General features: G+C 35.9%; 1 protein-coding gene across 1 annotated transcript in view; it reads left to right on the top strand.

Annotated features, from left to right (window-relative positions):
- Positions 1-988: 988 nt before the first annotated feature.
- The window catches only part of LOC148661540 (uncharacterized), a 53,086-nt gene continuing 39,871 nt past the window's right edge, over positions 989-14,203 (top strand). The window contains exons 1-2 of the mRNA XM_088633776.1: positions 989-1,718; positions 10,949-11,018. Of these exons, the coding sequence (XP_088489902.1) occupies positions 1,419-1,718; positions 10,949-11,018 (370 nt within the window). The 5' untranslated portion in view covers positions 989-1,418. The remainder of the gene's footprint in view (positions 1,719-10,948; positions 11,019-14,203) is intronic.

Here is a 14,203-nt window from a genome sequence, read left to right as displayed (position 1 = left end):
AAGAACCATTTGTGCCAACACAATTTTTTCCAGGAAATAACACTGGTGGAATCTGAAAAGCTGCTTGCTACCTGTTCATGAGTGATTGACTAATATACGCGATGGCTGTATTTGCTTTGTATATTGCAAATGTGTATGTTGTACTTAGAATATCGAGTTTAACCCACTCAACTCCGACACAAGCAACTGTCTTTATAACTACATATTAAAGTAACTTCAACTTGCAATTGCAGCCTTTTTACTGGCGTAATTAAGCATATTATCTTTAAAAAACATTTTAACGTACCTTTGTACATGGTTGAGATTTCTTGCATTGACATTTAATCATTTCAATCGCAAAGTCCAGAATGAAAAACAAGCTTCCAGTAAACTGTTATGCTCCTAACATTTGTCTTAAAACGCAAATTCGATGTTTTCAAACGAAAATACAGTGACAGTACACTGCTTAAAACAGAAGACAAATACTTCTTAATTACTCAAGCAGCGCTTTTACAGTCAACTTTAACAGTGTTCCTTCCTCTTTTAAACGCATGTTTTGAAAGGGTTTTCACCATTTCCTGTACCTTCAAAAGTCTGGAACGTCTCGTCAAATTTACCCCACTTACAAAGCAGCAGTCTTCATCTGAACCAACAATGAAAAGTTCAACCTGACAACATCCACTCACTCGGCATCTTATTATCCACAATAACAATGAGAACTATAAGAACGCATTATATTCATTTTCAAAACATGAAAATCATGTGTAATAGCCACCGTTGCTGATATTAACCGGAACTGTGAAAATCCGCGTATACACTTCTGTTGCAAGTATCGATATTGAACAGTAGCTCTTTTGGAAAGTGGCGCTGAAGGGGTTACAACAGTGTCCAGTTTAGATCTTGGCTCCCGCACCTAAAAATATCCCCCACGAGTGTCTGATCAAAGAAGGGGAGCAGCTAAAACACGAATCCCGCCCCGATGTTTTGCCTAAATAAATGAAAAGGAGGAGCCTTCTCCCGTAGTTGAGCAAAAAGCCCGTGGCTGCGAACTCTACAGCGAAGGCTAATGTGTCGGGTTTCAGCAAGCACAGGAGCTGGAAAGTGACCTAGCACAGATAGCTTGAAGACTTTTGCCAGTTCGCTACGGTACTGCTGGAGCACTGATCTGAACGTGTCACCAAATGGGAAATCACAGTCGTCATTCTTCAACTTAGCAGCTCCTTTTTGCCGGCAAATTTAAGTGAATAAGCAGAGAACAAATTGTTTTAAATGCTCATTTTAGGATAACAAAGTGGAAGAAGCAACAGTTGCTTCTTTTAACAGACCCTTCCCTAAACGTATTATAAGTTTAGAGAATAAATAGCTTTTTTTTCTCGGTTTATCTCCTCATGAGTGCTGGAAATTCGTGGAGGATCTGCATTTAATTTTGAATTTGAAAGATGGAAGATGATCAGAACTGGCAAGTATCTCCTCCGTCTAGCGCGGGGAGGTCATGCAAAGAGCATCCTTACAAAAAGCGGTCCTTGAGGAATTGCAAAGACCTGTCTGCGGTAGCCGTCTGCAGCGCTCTGTCGTTGCTGTCCCTGGGAGTTTGCATTTTGGCTTACCTGAGGACTTCGGAGCTGCAGGCAAGGGTTTTAAATCTGGAAAAGGAAAGAGACACGCATGTCTCTGCCTGGATCTCACTCGACCAAATGGAACCAGTTACGTTAGGCAGACTCGATCAGATTTTAGAAGAGGTAAGTGATCCTATATGCATTTCCATTACAGAGAAGGTTTTCTGAAGCAATAGGTGCTGTAAATGCAAAATACTTTAAAAGTTACGTTTGAGGTCATTTACATAATAAAGTGACACTTTCTTACTTAAAAAAACATGCTGTGTTGCTACGCTGTTTTTTTTTCACATGACTCGGCTGCCCGACATTCACACGAGGGACTTTTCTAATTAGCACCTTTAATAGCAGGTTTTCTGCTAGTAACATCTGTTTGAAGGAATTCTGAAATAAAGTATTAGTTGCCGCAATTCATAGACGTATTAAAAACACCCGCAATATCTTAAGTTTTCAGTTCAGTAATAAAACTGTTATTTTATTTTTAATTCTTCAGGGTTAACGACCACAAGTTGAAAGTGACAAAATAAAAGTATTTACTATATTACGTATACATGCAGTTGAGTCAGAAGAGCAAAAGGTAAATACAATTTTATGCTGTATAAATTTAATCTAGTTTTTCTATTTTGTGCCAAGGCTGGCTTTTAATTAGAATTTGGTACTTCGGGTCTTGTGTTTATGCTGATTGTGGGCACGTTTACAAATACTGGGCAAGCCATTATCACATCTTGTATAAACAGTAATTTCACCTGCAAGAAGAATTTGCATAATTGAAGGTTGGGTGTGGTTGTGCTTAAACTAACACGGTGTATTTATTCGTTTAGTTTCTCCTTCACACTTTTCGAGTAAGAAGAAAATTCTCACACAGTCCATTTAAAATTTAAATGAAGCCACTACCATTATTTTTTATAATCCCCTCACACAATCATGAAATTCACATAGTAGCCCTGTTTTAATCCAAAATGCTGCCGGCTGGGCATTTATATGAAGTAAAGATAAGCACTTAAAACTTTTGCCGTTACCGAATTCAGTTTGGGGACAGTATTATTTTTGATCCACCGCATAATAAAGACGAAAAGATGAAAGAAGACTAGTGGACACTGAATTGATTATACCACCTGTGTCATACATAAAGCTCACTATGTAACACCCTTAAGCAATGATTGACAAATGAAGGCGAAGCTCTGTTGTTGAGGACAATTAATATGCATTTTTGCATTACAGATTTTATTGCCTTTAACATTTAAGTGTAACTAACCTCTAATTTTCCTTTGCTTTGTTATTTGAGGGAACTCCCTATATTCGATATATTTCTGTGGACATTTTGAATGTATTTAAACCTCCGCATAGGCCCTGACATTTGTGCTTTCTTGACAAAAAATGCTACAAATTGTTTTGTTTAATCTGAATAATTAAACACGGCTACTTTAAGGCAGCTAAATACTCTGTAGGCCAATTAAAGGTTTGTGTAAATTATTTCTTTTGTGAAATTCAAGGCTCCGTTAGGTAATAGTGGAACAAGCTTTCATGCATTTTATAACAGGATAAAGGTTCTTCTGGTCAATATCTGCTCAACGTAATGAGAAGGTCTTTTTTTATGTGCACGAAGCTTTTGAGACAAAGTGAACCATTTGTTTTTGTAATCAGAAACCTTCTTTCTTGTTGATATGATATAAGATTTAATGTTGGTTAAAATTGAAAATGATCATCGATTGATGGAAAACGTAGTGGAATATAACTTCACTTATTTGTAGCTAACACTTTCAGATAGGAGATGCAAATTAATGTATAAATCTTTTATAGCCTGTGGTTTTCAAAGATAATAGGAACACAGTGTAAAAACGATGTAGTATGTCCTCAGTAATGACTAGCCACATGGTTATTAACTGAATTCCTATATTTCTTTTATAATTGCTTTATAAACAGCGACTGTATGGTTACAAGTAATTACAGTAACTTAGTGCTTCACTTCACTTCATGTAGGTGGGGGGCCCACTTGGCCCACCACTGAAGTCCAGCTCCGACTTGGCCATCATTCACCAGCACCTCGCTACACTGGGAGCTCAGGTGGAGCAGGGAGTATGTTCTTCACTCATGAATGGCCAAACTGTGTAAGCACAGGGTGGAATCTAACAACTGTTTGTGATGCACTTACCAGCTTATTTGCACCTCCTACAACAAAATGTTATGTGATTTGAAACGTTTTGAGTTTTACTGAAGTATATTAGGCAGTTTGATCACGACTTTTATCTGTACAGGCTGACCGTGAAACGGGACGCACTGTTAACATTTATAGTTTTAAACTTTATGGCTTTACCCATTTTCAGGTTACTCATTATGAAGTTTTTCAATTTATTGACCATGTATGTATGAAAACTAAGGGGAACCCCCCCCACCACCACCACCACCACCACACACACACCATCTCTAAGCACAACAGAAAAAGTAATAAAGGAATAAAACTGTTTTTCATTTCCTGGAAGAAATGTTTACATAGATTAGGCTGTATCCCAGACTAGAAATAGGATATTGGATCCCTATAAGGAAATCATGTGGGGTATCATGTCTTACTAAGATCAGATTTCCTATACACACCTCCTTCCTCTCATTTGAATTCTAGTGTTTCACTGGTAGACCAGTACGGTAGGCTGCATTCTTACTATACTTAATACTTGGAAGAAGCTGAGCCATTTGTTCTTCCAAAAGATAAGCAAAATGTATTGTATCCCTAAACTGTCTTAATTGTGCCTTGTTGAGGAAGGATGATGGCCATGTGGAATTCTGTTTAGTCTTTCTATAGGCTCATCTTTGTGATTCATTCTTTTAAGTATTCCTGAGACAAATGTGCCCCAATTTTCCTTATTTCAGTTAAATGTAATAGGTATGTATGCTGACATGTGGCTTTCCTTAATAGTGGGCATTAGATATTTATAGTAGAGCTATTGTGAGACTCTCAATCAGGCTGCTTCCGAGGAAAAAAAAAAATTCATGTGCATTTTCATGGGCAATTTTCTGTATAGCCAGCGTACAATGGAAAACTGTTTAGCTTGACTGAAACAAAGACGATGTATTTCTGGACTTGATAACTGGAGACAGATATTTCTAAGGAACAGGGGAAAAGAATGTCAAATAACTTATGTCGTAGCAGAAGAATAAATGAAATAGAAATAGGGGGATAGTATTAGAAGTACAGAATAGAGTGCCCAGGAGGGCCATTTTGTATCATGTCAGATGTTATAAATTCTTGACTAAATGCTGCCTTAAAAGTTAATGGGAACTGTAATGTTTAGGATACTAATGGATCGTGTCCAAATACAGGCCAATTTACATCTGTGGTACTGACAGAGATCTATTGTAGTGCAGCCTGATAGTTTATACTTTGTTTCCATGTCCATCAATTCAAATAAATTAATTCAGGGTCACATTTGCCCTGGATTCAGTATCTGAAACCTCCAGCTAATGGTCAACATGTCTTGGGTAAAAGCGAGTCTGAAAGAGACAGGTTTAGGACATTACACAAAAAAAAACAAGTATACAACTCCATAAGATTTAGCACACGATTTAAGATTTTCAGTATAATATGTGCAGTCACAATCAAGTTTCATATAAAATTTATATATTAAATATATATTTGTACATAATTACAATTGAAAATAGGGACGTAATGTTGAAGGTTTTTAATTCTTAAATATGTATTAAAATGAAAGAAAAAATCTGTCTGACTGCTATCAGCGTATTGTTTCAGAAATGAAGTATACTGACCCTGGCTTTAAGGATTCTTATCTTTATTCTTATCTTTGGAAACAAAAACAACTTGCTTTTGCCACTAAATGTCTCAGGATTTTTTTTTATCCTATCAGCTATATACAGGTTTACTGAATCTATTTTACAGAAACCGTAATTTGGGATAGGATTGCAAGTAAGACACAGGTTGTAAGTTACAGAAGCAATGTTTTTAACAGAGTGAAAACACACCTACACAACTTTTTTGTTGAAATTCAAAATGCAGAGGTATTTGAAATTGGGTGTTTGTGACTTGTGGATTTTGTCCTTTTGGCAGCTATTAAACATTAAAGACAGCATTTGGTAATTAGTATGACTTGGACCCAGTAAACAAAAAGTTTTTTACTTGGCATTAGCTGCAGTAACCTGTGATTCATCCATCTGTTTAGATTTGTTTATATTATTGTTCTATTATTATTTTATGTGCTGTAATAACAGAAGGAGCTATGTTAGCTGGTTAGTTTCATTAGCAGTATTGTGCAGCAGTACTGTCAAGACATTGCTGTTCTGTATTCTGTCTCAGTCTCCTCATATACAGGATGTATGCACCTATATACTGTATGCACATGTAAATATGTCACAACATTTCAAACCTTTTTGTTTCTTTTTGTGCTTTGTTCCTTTCAATAATTTAACTACAGTGAGGCATTTTCTTCTGTTCAGACACAGACAACTTTTTTTAGGACGAGCAGTTACTTTAAAAAGACTTTGAAACCCAACTTGCAGTAATGAAGTGATTTCATACATTAAGTGACAGTGGAGGGCAACACAACTGCATTTCCTTCTTAAAAAGGTATAATTGTTAAAGCTGATGAGTTTTGTTTTTTTGTTGGTCTGTACTAAACTCTCTTTAAAGAAATTATACGCGCACGGCCACACAAATGTACTACTTCAAGGTGTTCAAAAATAAATTGATACATAAGCTTTTGCTGAGCTTCAAAAGGTTAATTATGAAATAAATATCCATTAAAAAAACTGAAAGGTCAATGTATCCAGTTTGGAAAAGAACAGATAGTAGACAGACAGAGAGGAGTGTGGATTGTATTATTCGTCCAGGATAGACTCCTGACTTAATACTGTAAACATCTTGGTTCCCCATACAGAAAAGCCTTCTCTTTACCGATGATGGTTATTTGAAAAGAAAGCCATGCCACAAGTATAACTGCTCTCAGAACAGGACGCTGCGAACTATAATTCATGGTTTCTGTATGTCTGAGTATTCCTAACTTGTCACAATTAGTGCATAGACTACATACTGTAAGTGTTAAACCTCTGTAAAGAAGCCATTCTTTTCCCATATTCTATGTATATTAATGTCACGTTTATAGGAACACTGAACTATCTAAGCAGGCAGATTACAATGCTTTGTATGTTTATAAGAAAGGGTTATTAAAACATATTCTGGGACATGTGCCAGGGTTTCCTGCATTGCATCCCAGTACAGTTCATTCTAATATGCCTCATAAAATATTTCTGATAAACCTTTGAGTTACAGTTATTTCTAATATTTTTATTGCCTTGGACTTTTTCACTGTAACTATTTTTGTATATGCAAAGGAACAAGTAAACGTTTATTCCATGCTGAAAAAAGAAGAAAAGAAACAACATTTCGGTTGTGGAACAGTCTTCGGGTGTCTACGAATACTATTTTTGTATATGTACTATTTCATTGTACTTTTTGTCGCAGACATCATTCTTTGCTGCAGCCAGTAAACTGAGACTGTAACGCAAAGCATTGTCGTTTCGTGTATACTGAGGAGGCAACTTTAATCTGAAGACTCATCATCTACTGTCTTAAGAAAGATTTAATGGTTTGTTCTCAGCAAAGGTTTTACATCGGTGTACTAGTTCTGTGGCTATCTTAAGGACCTTGAAAAAGGCTATGCTCTTATTCGGGTTTGTACCAATGCAAAAATATATGGAATTTTATATTGTTTCATTTTAGTCTTGTATGTTGCAATCTTTGAAAGACATAACTAAGTTTCCTTAAAGGAAACTTCATTTCCTCAGTTGACCAATACAATATGTTAAGGACATTACTGAATATGAAAAAAATAGTTACTTTTCATTTTCCATGACTGCTGTTATAACTTTAGGCACAGTGAATTAATACAAATTTTGGCTTTGTTTTTTTTCACTAATGACAGCCAAAAAGCATTCTAATATCTGAAATTATTTGCTTTGGATCAGGCACCAAATAATTACTTAAATAACTGTATGAGACCTGTAGGGCTATTCCCGAATGAAACAGTATCTTTGACTTACATGTAAATCCATTTTAATTTATTCTATTTCATGCCCTGAAAGTAACTTCGTTTTTATTTTATTTTAGAAGAGTGCTGAAATTACCCCAAAGTAATGAGTGGAGAGAAGCACTTGTTTAGAAAGTTTAGGCAAATTAAAGCAGTAGTACTTAGAATGTTCATATTTTCATTTAAATGCACATCTGTTAGTTTTGTTATTCTATGTATAATACGTTTTTCTTGATGAAGATAGTTTTACTTTTAGTTCACATTATGAAAACTTGTGATTGACTCTGCTACACAACAGCATACTTACTTACAGTGTTTATCTTCACTGTCCTGATGTCTGTCTGTTCGTATTGAGCATGATGGTCATTGTGTAAAGCACGTGTCATTCAAAATCATTAAACCTGATATTTCTTTCTTAATCAACCCACCATGCACCATGTTGTATGATATTTCAATTTAATTGAAAATGGTATTTTATCATGGCCCAGCTGCATTGGTGAATTTGAAAGAAACGTTAAAGCATACAGTTATGTATGCAAGATTACATATGAATTATACACCCTCTTGTGTTCTCAGCCATTACTTAAGTATATAAATACCTTGAACATCTAACATTTTCTGTAAGTCACAGTTGTTAGTTTCTGATTCTTTTAAAGACTGAAGCTGAATACAAAGTCCCCTGTTTGACCATCATAATATTTAATCATGTGGTTGTAAGTTGCATAATTCAAACATTTGAATTTGTGTGGTAACATTACATTGCACCCATATAATTGGTATACAACTAATTTTCTAACTAGGCTGTTTATTGGTTGCCGTTATTTATAATAATCTCTCTGTGCTTGCTAGCAGTACACCTTTAAAACACTGGGCTATTGGAGACATTTTTGTTGGAAAGTGAAGTGATGTCCGTATGAATAATTGGAATGGCCCAGATCACAAATTACAGAAGTCATTTCTGTTAATTATTTTCTTCCATCTTTGCTATACCGCCACAGCACTTATGGCACTGCGTGTTCTGCCTGTGTGCACTGAATCAAACCGATTATTGGCAAAAGATCTTCTTACTCTGAACATTCTTTGTCTTGGTGCTAGCAAATGTGTTCACCAGAGAAAGTGGCGAAATGCTGATTGTTGATTGAAGCAAGCATGCGATATATTATCATTTTAAATTTGCTTAGAAAAGGTACACTGTTGGATGACTTTAATACATTTAAATCTCTTTTTTGGTACACATTTAATACAAGTCCTATTTAAGCAGCATTCTTAAAATATTTCCTTTCATGGGATAAGCTTTGTGTATGTTCAGTGCGGCATAAATATAGTGTCTAATTATAGTCAATGTCCCCATGAGGGTTAAAGAAACCTGTTCACTTAAACTTTACAAATGGAAGGAGACACTTCAGAATCAGGAAAACAGGCAATTGTTGCCAGTCAAATGCAGGAATTTTAGCTTTAAATCCTCTGCAATAGAAAGGTGTTTGCTTCATCCTAAAAATGCGGTCTGTGGTATGTTTCTATTTGAACAATTTCTTAAAAGAAATTATCTAAAGGTTTAATTGATGAGCATGGTTTAACTTTAATTCTAGTGAAGGATTTTTAAATTGAACATATCAATTAAGAGCACCACCCTGCAATAAAAAATGCAACAGAAATTAAAAATGTATTCACTAAAATTGTGGACTTTAACAAAGTTCAGATAGTACCAGTGAAAACATATTTATTAAAACTTTTCTATATTATTCTCTGTTTTCTTCTGATTTCATACAATAGCTACATTTCTACTGTAATGGATCAATGTCATGATTGTTCTAATTTGCTTAAATAATTTTAGGGGTATTGTGTCACACTTTTTTTAGACAACTTCTTAATGATCGGCGATGAGAAAAAGAGCAGTCCTGTGTTTAGAACCGGTGAAGTGATTGTGAAGATGCACAGCCTGCACTATTCCTACAGGCTGAGGTCTGTGTCAGAAAGCGCTTTAGTCTCATATGCAAGATACAGGAGGCAGGAAGAAGAAGGGGGATCAAATTTGATAGGCATCCAGAAGCAAACGCGGTTACTTTTAATCTTACTTTGAGATTGTAAAATGTTTTGTCATCTTTTTAAAATAGAACTTTAAAACCAGATCAAAGCCGAAAGCATCGGATTACTATTAAAGAGGGAGGCATAGAGGCGGAGAATGTTTCCCCAGAAAAGGGCTGCCTCAGCTGCTGCACTTGTACTCAGCCATTTACATCATCTGAGAAGTCTGTCAGTGCCTGTGCCTGTCATCATTTCATGATAGCAGTACTTTGCTACCTACTAATTAACCAGCATCTTTTGAGTCTGAATAAATGTTACTTTGTGAGGAAGGCCACAAAGCCAGTTTAAATACAAATATCACGAACAGGTGTATTTACTGTACAGTATCTATCCATCTTTGAAATATTAACAGATGTGACAACAATTCAAATAGTCCAGCACAGCCCCCTGCCTCTGTTTCCAGAGGGCATCCCATCGTTTGACCTCGGAATCCTCGCTGTTTCATCCCTGAGTCTAAAAGACTGTTTTGGGGGAAATAAATGTTTGACTCCATGAACATTTCACTTGCGTCATAACAACAGCAGTGAACTCTCAGCAACACTTATACTTAAATGCATTGTGTTCTTGTGCAATTTTTAAAAATGTTTGTCTTGAATTAAAGTAATAAAATATTTATTTTTTTAATAGGTAAACACTCTTATAACAATAGTGCACATAACTACGTCTGTATTCAAAAGTTGTTTCAAAGAGTCATGGAATTGACAAATCCTCTACTTTTAAATGTTTGCTTTTTTTACAATCTGTAACTGGACGTATCTGTTATACAGAGTGCTTTAAAGCGTTAGAGCTGTCTCTTTGCTAGAGTTGTATATAAAACATTCTCCAGCTGGGCAGATATAATGTATAATCATAATACCTTCCAAATGTAAATGGGGAAAAACTAACTGCAAACTAAGTTCCATAACTGCTTTTTAGGTCAGTTGTTTTAGGGACTGCACATTTTTTCCATGGCTTCTGCATTCCACTGTTATTTTCTACAGAATATTTTTTAGCTTTGAAAAAAAAAATCTAATAAAAAAATAACAAACCAAGTATCAACCCCTCCTTCATTTACCTCAAGATAAATTTTAAGATAAGTTTTAAAAATTTTAAGATAAGTTTTAAAAATTTAAAATCGGAGAAAAAAAAATGGCATTCACCTAAAGAAAGTCCTAACTATACTAGTGCTGCCCACAGTTTCATGTTTTATCACCAGAAAATGCATTTCTGTAAACTAGCTGTTCCCATTTACCTCCCCAGAAACTGGCTGCCCACTTGCCCAGGGTACGTGAAGCCCGAGAAGTGCCCCACAGCTGTGTCTGCCCACCAGGTAAGTGGTTCCTTGTCTTCCAGTTATTTGCACAATTCTGCTGCATTGCTTACAAGAAATAACCAGACATAACTGGCCAGAGTCTTGGTGGAGTGTGTCTTCATTGTAAAGAGACTTTCTCCTCCTGCCAGTGCTGTAGGCTGTGCTTATGGTCCTATGACAAGCATGCTATGATTCTGAATTCTCCGTTTGTATAAATCCTTTCCAAACCATGGATGGGAATTGTGTTCTTATCAGTGGCAGTTTGTAGGTCGTGTAATTAAAAATTGATGGGTTTCTCCTTGCTAGTATTCACACCTTTTCCACAGCTTATGGTTATTTTATTTTTTTTCAATTTTTCAATAAGGTTAGTTAAAACGTTGTGATGGTTATTAATTGAACAGACATGGTGTGCATGAATCCTTAGGTAATATGATCAAAACTCTAGGTCTAGGCTCAGAAATAACCATTAGTTTATGATAACTGTGCTTGTAGGATTCTTACTGCTTATAAACTGTAAAAAGACACCTCTTTTTCTCAAACGTTTTTTTACATTTGTGATATTGTGGTAGTTTCATCTTTGCTGGTGTTATGTTTGTGTACTCGAGCACGCGGCTGGGCTTTGAGATCTTTTTCCTCACACAGGGACAGGTGTGAGTGTATTTCAAGAGCCTGGTGTTGTCAGTAATTCTTTGTGTTAATACTGGTACATGATGCAAGAGTGCTTCACTGCTGTGATCAGAACATTCCTTGGGTGAGGGGCTATCAGCAAGCTGTGGCACCACAAGATATTACATCTCATCTGCTTTCCCTGCATCTTAATATTTTTTCTACCCATTTTCATTAACATCAATACATTTAGAGAGGTCTGACTACTTAAAAATGAAACTGTACTCAGGCAATAAATGTGTCTCTTATGAACCATCAAAAGTGTGTGATGCTAATTATGATATTTGTGATTTGTTTTAATTTACAGCTTGTCTGAGCAGGAGAAAATTCGTTTCCCACTTAACTCTACCACTGCAAAAGACATTTGTCACACCTGTAAATTTAGAATGTAGTTTAAATGTTATTATTGAGCCAACACAATATTCTGTTTCACACAACACAAAAATGACACCTATTGCACAAAATGTAGTTGCTTTTAACTGTTCTTGAGTTCCATTTCTTAAAGAGCATTCAAAGGAATCAGTCAATAACAAAAGAAGTGATTGTCCTGAAAAGTGTAACGAGTAAATAATGACACTTCAAGCTCATTTGACAAACTGTTAAACCAAAGAATTCAAAATTCATCCACTTTTGTATGACATGAAAATGATATGCCAATTATTATCCATGTGTTTTTAGTACAAATTAGGAAACCATTTAAAGGCATACCATAATCAGTGTTTTGGTCTGAAATCTTGTTTATGTGAGGTTGCCTGTATGCCCTAAAATGTTGTATTTATTACCCAGGTATCGAGCTAATGTGACAAACTGGGTTTGACAGAAAACAACTTCCACCCTGAAATTGCTGCCTGCCCTCGAGCTACTGTTTCCACCTGTTTCTCAGCTCTGGCCTCCAGGTGTAGGCCATTAAATAATTAAACATGTGAAGGTATTTCTTTTGTTGAACATGCTGGGGCGGAATAAACTGTGAGAAAGAAAGCGGTAGGGGCGCAAACACTTTGGTGCTAATTTGGCATATCAATGGGCAGCTGCTTGTTTGAAGCTAAGCAAGTGTCTTAGACATTGGCAAGAAGCTAATTAAGGTGATCAGTGTGGCTGGAATTGAGTGACCTGTCAGACTCGTTTAGGGTTTCCTATTACTAGGCATTAGTCATTTATGGTTTTTACTATAGCATCCCAGACAGTAATGATTTTTATAGCTTTGGCAGTTATTTGCTTTTGAAAGTTTTTAGTCACACTACATTTCCTTTCTTGTTGTTTTAGACCTTTAATAGGGCCTCTTGTCTCTTGTTAGGTCAGCATGGCTCTCGCACTTAAGAGCTCTCGCTCTCGCTCTCTTTTTTTTGTCAGCCAGCAAGTCAGAACTTTGTCCTCCGCTACTTTTTGCATCCTTCAAAAATGTGTAACTGTAGACTAGTATGTGTTGTGAAATTCTGATAATGAAGCAAAGCTACTTAATAATTGCAAAATGAGGAGAAACTTGCGTCAATGATATCTTGAAGTTTTTGTGAACGTTCATCTGATCATTAACAGACGTATCGAATTCCATTTGTCATGCAGTATATCAAAATTCAGAAGACACTCACATTTACTGTATCAGTCATTCTGAATCGAAGGTCCCATCTTTTGGCATTTGTGTGTTTTTAAATGTGCAGACTGATGTACCGTATTATTTTTATTGAATTTCTCTTAAGATGTTCACTTTTATTATTATGCTTCCTGTATTTTGAGTTATTAAAATGTAATCTGGCAAAGATGGGCAAGACACAGTATGGTAACTGCATATTGTGGTAAAGTATAAAGGCACTAGAGATACTTGATTTTGGTTTTTTTAAATAACCATAAAACAATTTTAGATCCAAAATATATCAGGAAATATTTGTTTGACTTACTGAAGTTAAACTTTTACTATATTGGGGCACACATATGAATTCAAGCAAAAAGGTTTCAGAGTCACCTTGTCAATGCAGCTTTTCATACATTCATTATGCATTTAATGAAAATCATCAGGGTCAGTGTTTCATAAATGCAGGTGTTTCATATGGGAGTCCAAAATGAATTTACGGCAGCAATTACTCTACTAGCTGATTGATTCTTATGTTTCTTATATTATTATTTCATCTATTCAGTGAATACTGTAGCTGTTCTCTTCCTGTAAAAAGCGTTTTTATAAACACCTTTTTTTGCCACCTGTTTCCATTTATTTATTCATCATGCTCTATGTCCTATAAATGAGATGGAACAATAAGAAGCTTGGAACTCTAGCAACTTGCTGTTCTCCATTGGCAGTAAGTGAGGTGGGGAGGGCAAGGACTATGGCCTGTCCACCTGTCCACTGTCAGTCACCCAGCACACAGTGCTCGAATGGCTCTCATTCCTTTGTTTATTTTCAGTGCCAGCCAGTGCATAGCTTTATTCCAAGCCTTTGGAACCCTTTATAGAAACAGGAACCCAGAGCTATTGTCTGATGACATTGGAGAATAGCAGATATGTATACACCAGCTTGGTTAAACTTTGATTAGCATTTGGTTCCGGTA

This window comes from Lepisosteus platostomus, chromosome 6, assembly GCF_059453375.1.
Source record: "Lepisosteus platostomus isolate fLepPlt1 chromosome 6, fLepPlt1.hap1, whole genome shotgun sequence".
Lineage (NCBI taxonomy): Eukaryota > Metazoa > Chordata > Actinopteri > Semionotiformes > Lepisosteidae > Lepisosteus > Lepisosteus platostomus.
The sequence above is the reverse complement of the archived record's forward strand: the minus strand, read 5'-3'. Positions and strand labels throughout refer to the sequence as shown.